Source organism: Typopeltis vanoorti, chromosome 9 (genome assembly GCF_054136105.1).
Source record: "Typopeltis vanoorti isolate ZY-2024b chromosome 9, IOZ_Tvanoo_1.0, whole genome shotgun sequence".
NCBI classification, from domain to species: Eukaryota; Metazoa; Arthropoda; class Arachnida; order Uropygi; family Thelyphonidae; genus Typopeltis; species Typopeltis vanoorti.
Window position 1 is genome coordinate 96,796,462 of NC_143557.1, and position 12,271 is coordinate 96,808,732.

Consider the following 12,271-nt stretch of genomic DNA (forward strand, 5'->3'; position numbering starts at 1 on the left):
ATATATATATATATATATATATATATATATATATATATATATATATATATATAATACATGTGGAATATATTTGTGGAGTATATAAAAAAATTAAATATATATATATATATATATATTTAATTTTTTTATAAAAACTCTTCCAAAACCATTCAAATATATATATATATATATATATATATATGCAAGCCTTCAATAAAAATGTTTTGTGAAAGGCATAAATGTTGAAGGGGGATTATCTGAGGGCAATGGATGGCAATACTGTAGCCAATGAAGTTCTAACTGAGGCTCGGCTATTGCTGTTACTCTCCTGCCATGATCAGAGCTTTGATAGCTCAATAACCTTCTCCTTACACTGTCCTCTACAGATAACGGGGAAGATGAAAAGCATTCTTGCTTCGCCCCCTTTAAGCCTGTCCTTATAAGGACTAAGAAATGTTGAAATACGTGTGCAGGATCAGCTAGAAATTTGCAACACTTGCAGGCGCAAACTTGTTTGTCTGTTTGCTTACTTGGGAAATGGAGTAAATAACCAGGTTTATATTTAAAATAGCTTGGTATCTTTAACATATATAATTTATTGTCCAATTTTATAAAAATTGGGCAATAAATTATTGCCGTAATTACATATATTTAACTAAAAATAATGTTTTAATCTTAACGTAATATTTTTGCCGTTGTTCTTCCTACATTTGTAGAATGCGAAAAACATAAATTATAGTAATAGGAAACCAATTATTCATATGCCATTGAAATGTAGATGAAACATTATGGGTTTATGAAAATGTATATTTTAAAAAAGGTGATTGGCTGAATATTTATCCAATCATCGTTTGAAGCGAGATGCGCGAGTCTTTATTAGGCCTTTTCAGACAGGTCTAATTCGTTATTTTTCTCCCAAAGAGAAAAATAACGAATAACTGCAGGTAGACTGCGTTCATAGTGTGCATCACAATGAACTTATTAACACTTTGAATGGATACTGCGAGAATTTGACTGAGAAGATGGATTTTTGAAAAGCTTTTCTATATTAATGAGGGGCGGGAAATTTATTAATGGGTGGTCCAGATTTTTATGACTTTTTTAAAAGATAATATCTCTTAAATAGAATCCATACGTCAAAAATAGAGACCTTCCCAATAATGAATTCTGAATATTGAGTTACAGAAGTAGAAGAAGAAGATGGGGGGGGGGGGGGGAGCGGGAAACATCGAAATAGCACACTATAGGGTATATTATTAAAGTAATGTAAATTAATCTAAAATGCTGAGAGAAAAGACAAAAAAAAAAAGAAACCATTTTATTAGCTATGTGTGAATGGAATTTACCCCTCATTAGCAAGACATTTCGTTCAAGTCCAATTGTACCGTTTTAAATGGTGATTTTAACAAATACCTTGACAAATATCATTGCTTATGTCGCGGTCTTCAAGTGCCATCGTAGTCTACGTTCCATCTCTCTGTAGATGTAGGACCAGTTATAGATAATTTTGTAATTCTAGACAATTGTAGATAATTTTACAACAGAACCGTCATGTGGACCAGCTCAAAGAGCGAAAAAAAAATCAGGAAACCTAACCAAATGATATATTAATAATATAAATAATATTGAATCTCATAAAGGCTGTTTTATTCATATTTGAAAACTATAAATACACTTTATCATAAATGTATTTCCAATATTATGCCCACATATTATTCAGTGTAGTCGTACAGTTAAACATCCCAATGAATTATATTTTAATTGAATCCAATCAAGATCATTTAATTGTATACAGTTAATAGATGTGATACTTCAACCTCATTCGTTGAAAATGATAAAAGCATAGTAGGTTCTACAATAATTGAAATTCTAATTAGACCCGATTAAAGTTTATATCGCGTCGGCGAATTATTTTCAATATTAATATTAAAGAATATTAAAAAAATTCTTCTTTTCTCAGTCTTATCGTCACTATCTTTTTATCATACCCTCCAGTAAATCACCGTACGGTAAAGTGTAGCAAACTATGTGATCTTTCTTATATATGAACTAGCTTATATATCTTATGTAAAGACTAAGTGAAAATTTCATTTCCGTTTGCTGTCAGATTGAAACTGATCATAATTATCATGATAAGTGTATTTTTGAAACATCCATTAAACATCTTATCCACCTCACTACTTATAATAATAGCAGTATAACTTCTTTATCCTGCACGTGAGCACCTTAAACTTAAGTTTAATTTGCTGAGCATTGTTAGTACTTTTATCAATTGGATTCGGCACCTAACCGAAAATATTCGAACTTTTTAATTCGTTAACTTTTTCTAACTCATCCATTAAATTTGTAATACTGATCCTTACTGAATCGCATATATTGACATTTATGCACGTCAAATTTTAATCCCTACTTTCCTGTTTAATATTTTAAGATCGTCTTATAAAAAACTCATGTTATCCAAACGATTAACTAGTCTCTGGTCGTCTACTGTTCAGCCCTTTTCATACATCCTGCATTTTAATACTCATTCCACATATTTTACTTGTCAGGCTGTTATTATGTGAAACGATATCAAAGAAAACCAAATGAATCACATTTTTTTTACAATGAACAACCTTTATGAATCGAATAACCCTTCCAAATTTTCAATCGAAAGTAACTATTTCTATTCTCAGCAATTCGTTGAAAAAGATAAAATGTGCCTTGATCAATCCTGATATGCATCTGCTTACTTCATTCCTCTATTCTGTATATCATTCATATCTCTAACTTTATCTGTTGCAAAGTGATTAATGATAACATTCCCCCCCCCTACTCCTGGCTTGTCATTATGTAAACCTTATCTTCGAATGTTAAGCGATATATCATCTCTTAAGTCGTCTATACGTGAAAATGTACAATTTAATGAGTAGTTTGCAAGTGATTGTGTGTAAAATTGTCATCTCCTGACCAGTTTTTCATAAATGCATTTGTAAAATCCTTATTTAAATCTTGTGAAACCAGAGTTGAATAATTCAAAATCAAAATTATTTTAAAAATAAAAAGAAAATAAATTATTTTATAAAACTTTACTAAATTTGCTGGAATATTAATATTTAAATAGGTTATATTGCTAATAAACCATTTCAGATTATTAATATATTTGTTACATAAATTAATAAGGCTGCAGTGAAGCAAACGTATTTACTCAGAATTCAATTCATTTGTCATTGATGTGGCTATGACTCCATCTCTGTAAAACCTCATTATTATTATTAATGGAATTAATCCTTTTTGATTTAGAATTATTTCGAAATCGAGGAATCCAGATGTCATCCTTTAATTTATTAAATAATTATTTCCCACTAACGTAGACAGACCGAAATTTATTTTTCTTACACAATTTTATTTGAATTTTTTGTAGCTCGAGGCAAATATACTCGAATAACAGTTATATGATCTAACCCTCGTAATACATTCTTTACCTCTATTACTAAATAGAACAAGGGTGGCCAAACCTTTTAAAGTTCCATGCGCCAATTTTTTCACGTACGAGTTATGATGCGCCATGCAACTCTTGTGCACTTAAAAACTCACTGTAAAAACACGTTAATATAGACCTCATTTTGTTTTTAATCAATTTCATGGCTGAAAATGCTTGTTCACATGTGGATGTCGGTCCGAAATATAACTCTGGGTAAATTTTCTTAATTCTGGAAAATGCTCACAGGGTAATGATCGTCAGAAATGAATCATGTTGGAAGCATTTGGGACTGAGGGGAAGCTCATCAAATTTCATGTTCAGTAATGAATTTGTTTTCATGTCAATAAGTTCCATTTGTATGTTACCAGGCATCTTCATGAATTTTTGTTCACTAAGTGAACATGGGTTCATTGTTCTTTGAATTCACGCTTACTATCACCTTCTGTGTTTCTTTTCGAACAGAACACTGCCATGAATAATCTAGGTTTAAATACACCAGATATTTAAACTATAGTTATGCATACAGAGAAAATAAATGTAAACAATAACATTTGATGGAACTAAAGAGTTATAAACATAAACGCGAAGAACGTACTTGAAACATGATGTAGAGGCTATTCAGTGAAAGCAGATAGTCGTGAGTTCAGTAATATTTATGCATGTTAATAATCCTTCCTAAAAATTGCTATTATTTATTAAACGATGTTTATGAATCAGCAGTGTACTTGAAAGGGTTACTTACTTTGCCGTTAATTAGAAAATATCACTTAATAAATTATTACTTAATTGAGTATTTTATTTTATCTTGAGGTTTTGAAGTACTGTATATCAACTCTTCCAGACACAAACATAAAGAATTTCATTAGACATTCAGTTTGTAGTAATTTAATAATTTTAAAATTATCTTGAATAAAGTATATAAAATATAATTTTAATTAATATAATAAAGAAAAAAGGTTAAAATAATTTTATAAAATTCTTATCTTTCTTTAAGGAATAACAGTTTTTAAATACACCTTTTTATAATTTTTTTGCAATTTCCTGAAATATAAAATTATTTTAAGAGCATTCGTAAAATGACCGCAAAAGAACTCCCACTGGCGCTCTTGTTGACTTATTTGATGGCACAACTTCTTACATAGTATCTGTGATAGGGCTGATACATCTGCTCCATAAATGGGCTCCTATCCGAACTCATTCCTGTAAGCAAAGGGGTTCGGCAAATTGACGACTCTCACAGACACAGTGACAGGAGTACCTCTGCTTGTTGGCTCCAATCGGAGCAAGACGTCACACATTTTTAATATATTTAATATATATATATGAGCGTCCTCACACGAGAGGTCATATGCTGATGATGTTGCAAAACACTTCAGGATTCCGATTCTATCTACATTTTCTTCGGGCATGCTGCGACAGTTAACCGTAGTCTGTGATCTTCGCGCTAATCCAGACAAAACCGAAAATCAAACTCTTTGGAAAATTCGGCTCTGTCAGTCTTCCATATGGTTTGACATCGTTAATAGGACCCGTAACAATACTAGGAATACCTTCTTCGTGATCTCTGTGTTGCTGACACCAAAACTGCTAAATTCCTGTCGCAAAAAACTAATTTCGCTGCACACAATTAACATCGCAAGATGCACAGGATAAAATTATTTACAGAATTTCATTAATTTCTTTTGGAGTCGCAGGAAACATGATGTACGCAGGGCGTTTTCCATCTATCATACCTCACACACCCAAGGAGGGTTTGCCTTACCCATCTTAAAACACTTATATTTTACTAACTGTTTTTTTATTATTATTATTATTTCTTCGGTTTTGAAACGTCAGAGCTGGACACGAACGAAGAGGTGCTCTTCACAAATATCAAAAAACAGCTGGAGGGCAGCCTTTTCGCTGAGATTTGGCTTGGAGAATCAGTTACGGCCAATTCTCAGTGAAGTTGGTGAAATCACAATATCGATCCCCCCCCCCCCCCCCGACCTTGTAGTAGAGTATCTCTTCTGCCAGTGTCCACCAGGGTAGCGATTGTTGACGTGCTCAGGATCCCAGTGCCAACTTTCTCTCGGGTAGTTCTGCTACAATTTCTTCCCACTGTGAAGAATAATCAAAAGTTTGGAAGATACGTAAAAACATATCTTCACTGAGGAAAACAGATTTATGATCGAATTAAGTGCATCTTCTACGCCTTTCTCCCTTGATTCTTAGGACAAGAAAGATACCTCTTTGAAGAACGGTTTTAATGGAAATGGTGTACGCCAACAACAATTTTTCAAATAACACACGGGAAAATTAAAGTCGCCATCCATCTCTAATGGGTTTAAGACTTTTAAAATTCAGATTTTAATCTCGTTTCTGTTATTTTAATTTAGTCTAAACTGCTTTCTTTCAGAGATGGGGGGGGGGGGGGAAAGTTGACCTGAATAAACCCGGACTGCGAATGTCAACATTAAGGTAGTCCTTAGCCCTTTTAGGACAGGATCTCCCAGGCTGGGTCTCCCCAATTTCCTTCCTATTTTTATTGTTTTTATTCGTTTATTGGGTTTTACAGGTTTTTTTTCTCCTTATACTGTTTCAATCTTGGCCAAGATTGCTACAGAAATATGATATACCCTGGTTACGTATACTTTACGTAAACAGGATAAATTATTGGCCTTCTTCTTGAATAATATAGTGTAATTTCCGGAAATGCCAATGTAGAAGTTAATTTCGCAAGAAAGAAAACAAATGGTACAGATAATGGAGAATATTTTCGTACCATAAGTTAAAGGATGGAAAGTTCACGTATTGGGTCCTGGAATAACCATTTTCGTTAGAGAATACAGTTTCGTAGTAATGGATGAATAGTACGATGTAAGCATCTGTTGAAAATGCACACAGCAGAAATACACAAACTGCAGCTGAGGAGTGTGAATCCGACTGCTATGTTGAATTTTATCTACAATTTTTAAGAAATAGGTAGAGGGAAATTATTCAAATATTAATATATATCAAATATTATTACATACGTTTTATTTCAGTATTTCTAAATCAGCCTATTTATTCCTTGCAGGTACAACTATGGAGAAATCGTACGATAAATTTTATCCACTAGTAATTACTGCTCTTGTGGCAGTCTGCTATAGTAATTCCCTGGGGTGCGGGCTCGTGTTTGACGACATGGCGGCCGTAAGGGACAACAGGGACTTGCGGCCTCACACACCAGTAACGAATATCTTTGTTAACGATTTCTGGGGAACCCCGCTAAAAAAGGTAAGTAAGAAATGATGCATTTTTATTCAAGTAAGCTTCTTTTGAGTTGAGTGTTGGAAATTAAATTCATGTATTCTTCATCATCTGCCCCTCCCTCCCTCCCTCCCCCCAGTACCCGAAAAGAGAAACTGTAATCCTGTTTGTTTATCCACTGTTCCTGATTGCAAGAATCCTTGTATTCACTCCAAGTCTGGGTAGCCAGCTTGTAATCGATTGTTGCCAGTTTAATTACTTCACTGGGTTGTTTGCTAGTGAGCCAAAGGATTATCAGAAAATAAAAAGAGTCTACAGAAGTTTTTAGTTAACCCGACTGATGTGTTATTAAAAGCGCAGCTTTGATTTTTATTCAAAACGTGTATCGAAAACCAAAAGAAAAGTACAGCACTTGCTTTATAATATTTATACAGCATCTCCTACGTATAGAGTAAATAATTATCAACATCGCATCAAAGAGATGAGCTAGTGTAATATACATTTCTCGACGAACACAGGCATTTAATTTTGGTTCTGTTTTTTTATTTTTTTATTTTAAGAACAAGAGAAATTTAATTTACAGGATAATTTTATTTTCTTTTTTATTTTGAGAGAATGATTCAGTAAAATCTACAAAATATATTATTTTCATCCGTAATGTATGTACAAAATTTACTGAATAAATATTACCTTACTTATTTCCCGACATTTGTGTATGAATTTCACGAAATAAATAATTAGTTTCCTCCATAAATTTACATTCTTCTTCTTCTTTAGCTATGCCTTATCCTGTGTTAAACGGGGTCGGCGCTCCCATCTTTAATCTTCTTCTTCCAGATTCTCCGGTCCAGGGCATCTTCCCGACTCCATCCTTTCTAAGATCCTCTGCCACCTTATCCCTCCATCTGAGTTTGGGCCTGCTCTCTTCCTCCTTCCCTCCACCTCCATACGCTCCACTCGTTTACCAACATACTCCTCACTCCTTCTCTCTACATGACCGAACCACCTCGGCCTGCTTTCTTGTACCTTCTTACCGATTGGTCCTACCTTGACCGTCCCTCTGATGTAGTCATTCCTTATCCTGTCCTTCTTTGTCACACCACTCATCCATCTCAACATCCGCATCTCCGTCAAATTTACATTACTGGTTTATAATAAATTATAATGACAATAACTTAGCAAATAAATCCCTATCCCATAGATAAAGAATTATCCTTAATATTAAATTCATCAATTTTATTTTATTTACCTTATCCTTATAGTCCTTATAAGGACTGGCTTAAAGAGGCGAAGCAAGAATGCTTTTCATCTTCCCCGTTATCTGTAGAGGACAGTGTAGGGATAAGGCGTTATTGAGCTATTAAGGCTCTGATCATGGCAGGAGGGTAACAGCAATAGCCGAGCCTCAGTTAGAACTTCATTGGCTTCAGCATTGCCATCTATTACCCTCCAAAGGTATTAATCACCGCATCTCACGGTCGATTCCGATTCCTTCTCCTCCTGTTCCATTTATGTACCAAATAACGTGACGTAATAAATAAATTAACCTGATTCTTTAAACTATTTGGTGTTCTTAAAATACACTTCAAAACTTCTAAATCATTAAATATTAATTCAAAAATACCTCAAATAAATTAAAGTTTTAAAAATTTAAAGATAGTTTATTTATAATTTTCAAAAGTATTTAAAATATTAAGAAAATTCTGAAAAAAAATTGGAGCGATATCAACTATGCAAATTTGTCCTCGACTTAAAATGTTTAGATACATAAAATATTATAGATATTATTTGAAATTATCTGAAGTATCTAAGGCTATGAGGTCAGTGTATTGTCTTTTTTAAGCGAAAATATTATAGCACGTATTCACTTGTTAATACTTTGTTTGTTTTCTTTATAACGAATGTTGTTAATCATTAGAAATCAAGTCCAATTACTGAGAACAGTGCACATCTTATAAACAATTGTAGCTGATTTCTTGCGTTTAAATTAATAAACCATACACGTTACGAAATATGTGCTGCAGTGTCCAATCCCAATCGACTAACAGATGACAAGAACCTTTGTTTAGTAGCAAACACGCCATTGATCGTTTCATGAAGTAAAACTATAATGGTATTGACTGTCATATGCAGCTAAAGATGCAGTTATTTTGGTCACAGACGAGTGTTAAACAAATGACATTCGTCTGGAAAATATTGTTCAAAGGGATGAAGGAAAAATTTCCATTTGTTAGCGGATTACCAATTCACTCGAATCTCGTATTGTTCATTATCTTTCTAACGTAAAACTGTTTATCTTCTAAATACCAATGCCGTTAACAAAAGTCAATACGAAATGACACACGAGTTTATTTTTAATTAGTTATGAAGTCGAGTTGGAATATTTCATTATTATTATTATCGGGTTTTATTTTTCTGCTAGGAATGGTCGTCACTTATTTTCATATTAAAACGTAATCATCTACGGTCGCATATTAGGACGATGTGTTTAATGCATTTGGTGGTGCAGTTAGTCATTAGGAAAATAGTCAATAAGTGTCATTCACAACCATGTTTGTTCTTTGATGATCGCAGGTGAATTGATATGGGAAAATTAGCAAACATTGTCTTTAACTCTCCCTCCCCACCTTCACACGCCCCTAAGCGTTCCATTTGGAGCGTCGATCTTATCACGACACAGTGGTATTGCGCTGTCGGTTGCTATGTTATTAAAAAAAATCAATACCCAACTTCAACGAACTCGCTCACCTGCCTGCTAAAATCAATTGTTTACGATGTCTTTAGGAAATAGAGGAGATGGGAAATGACTGCTAGGTTAGATAAATGGAGGAAGATGGAAGACTGTAATATTTACAGTATTTTACTTCTGGTAGGCTAGAATATGGGGAGGGGGGAGATAAAGCGATCGTATCTAAGAATTCATACTAGAATGATAGGATTAAACATGCTCAGTACTTTTATCAAGATATTGTCTTTCTAAAGAGAATGATCTTCGTTATAATCCACGTCTGTAAAAGGCGATTAAGAACAAAGACACCTTTTACCGGATTTCGTAGTCTGAAGTGTGCTAGCGAACCAAATAGACGTACTTATCCGTCGTACATTGACCTACAGTGCATACCTAGCAGCAGAATCGCTCGCTACCTTTACCACCCGAGCGTTTGGTGTGTTGAGCTGTAAAATAAGTCTCGACCGTGGGTTGAATGATGAAGAGAACTGGAAACCTTAAAATTGTTTACAAATATGCATTTTACTGTACCGCTCTTATGGGAATGCGTTTTGTAATTTTATGATCTTCGCAATTTATACTACAAAAGCACAGCCTTCGTTCAATGATTTGTATGCAAATACAAAATATAACATCTTATTGACCAATAGGATGTTAGATTTTGGAATTAGTTAACTACATCTCTCAATCGATGTTCTATTGCCATCGCAATCTAAATGATTCAAGTCCTGTGTGCTCTTTTTTGCCAGACAGCTCCGATGTACGTCCAGTTTTTATCCTTCAAAAGGATGACGACCATTGCATCCATCAGCATTACTCCCTTCCAAATGACTACTATATCCGTCATATAAACATTGTATTATTGAGAAAAAGTCATCTGAAGTAGCTTCAAATATTTTTCGATTTAATCTAGAACTAGAAATGAGACGACTACTAGCCAGTCCTTTTCACGAAAATGTTAAGAAAGCTTTGCAAATAATCGTAGCTAGTAACCAGTATTAAGACTGAGACATTGTAGTCTTTGGTGGATGTGATTGGACATTCGAGTCATTGATCGTTTTGGCCACTTGTGGCATAGCATTTGCTGCATGCATTTCTACTGACTGATAATGAATTTCCATAGGTACGTTATTCTTAATTTGCAAAAATTCGACAACCCTGTGCAGCTCTACGTATGATGATAATTCTAACCTTTCTGTCATCGTGCTACTGATGGCAAAGCCGTATAACATCCATGCGATTCCATCTGGTGGTAATACGAGGAAACTGATAATACAAATACTCTCTTCATCTACTTAACTCCCTGAACAGCTTGTGGGATTCGGACCAGAATTTTATGAGTCGGTATATTTTATAAATGGTTTCCAGTATACCGATCCTTACCCCCCCCCCCGATATATACTAATATAATGTAGGTTTGCAATATATATATATATATATAAACATAAATATAATTTGAACGTTATAATTCAGATTAATTATAATAATTAGACTAGACTTCGGAACAGTGAAATATATTTTAAACGTATTATTTTATGTTTTCCTGGTGATAAATTACACACACACACACACACATATATATATATATTCTTCTACTCGGTGGTTGTAATGATACATTTTAAAGAATAAATTTTAAGTGACTTTAAACCGAGATAAAATATAAAATTTAATGATACAACTAGTTTCATCCTTTTACAGCCTTCTTCAGGTATCCACTAAAGGTAGAACACAGTAATAAAAATTGAAGATTTTTATTACTGTGGTCTACGTAAAAATAAAAATTGAAAACTGAGAATTGGCTATCAGGGTTGTTATAACTCAAATTGTTGTTCAAATGTTCAGGATTAAGGAGGATTTCCCTGGACTCCACGATTTTCCTTTCAAACTCATCACTACAGCGAAAAATGTTTCCGGATTTATCCCAACAAACCGAGTGTCTCTGTAGATCGTCATGAGGGTTATTAGAGAAAAGAACATGACTGGATAGCGCAGATGCATGTGATCTTTTATAGGTGATGTCTCTCTTATGCTCCTCAATACGCAGTTCAACAGATTTGTTAGTCTGTCCAAAATAAGGAATATTACAGTCGCACCATAACTTGTAAGCACCTGAATATTTCAGGTTATGATGAATAGGCTTCGGATGGCTTATAAAGAACGGACTTTACGGAGTGTAGTGAAAAACGTCCTAATGTTGTATTTTTTAAGGACTTTAGCCAATTTATTGGAGACTGAACTAATGTAAGGTATTCAGATGCTACCTTTAAAATCAGTAGTTTCCGTAGTACGCTGCCTAGGATGATCCAGAAGAAATTTCTTAATTGTTTTTTCAGAATATCCATTTTGTTTAAAGATAAGAGAAAGTTGTTCAATTTCTTTTTAGAGTTCATCTAGTTCATTTAAAAGAGATCGTGCTCTGTGTCCTAAGGTAGAAATAGTTCCGAGCTTTTGTGGTGGAAGCTGATGAGATTGACAGTGCAGATATCTGTTAGTATGAGTTGGTTTTCGGTATATATAAATTTTAAATCTATCAGCGCATCGTTTAAGAATTATATCCAGGAAAGGAAGGCAGTTATTTCGTTCTAGTTCGGCAGTGAATTTTATATTAGGATGCTAGTTGTTAAGATGTTGAAGAAAATCCATGAGAGATGTGTGTACGTGACTCCATATAATGAAAATATCGTCAACATAACGTCTCCAAAGTTTCCGCTTAAATGAGAAGGACGATATGGTTTTTGTTTCAAAATCTTTCAGGAAAACGTTTGCTACAGCTGGGGATAAAGGGTTGCCCATAAATTCTGAAAAAAAATATTTTTTTTTTCAGAATTCATTTTTACTCGGTTGGAATATTATGAAAAAGCTTTAATGAC

The 12,271-nt window shown here is 33.8% G+C and overlaps 1 protein-coding gene across 3 annotated transcripts in view; it reads left to right on the forward strand.

Annotated features, from left to right (window-relative positions):
* The window catches only part of LOC150103276 (protein O-mannosyl-transferase Tmtc3-like), a 267,650-nt gene that overhangs the window by 162,581 nt on the left and 92,798 nt on the right, over positions 1-12,271 (forward strand). For all 3 annotated transcript variants that reach the window (XM_090397332.1, XM_090397333.1, XM_090397331.1), the window contains exon 3: positions 6,501-6,700. In XM_090397332.1, coding sequence (XP_090253458.1) covers positions 6,509-6,700 — 192 coding nt within the window. In that variant the 5' untranslated portion in view covers positions 6,501-6,508. The remainder of the gene's footprint in view (positions 1-6,500; positions 6,701-12,271) is intronic.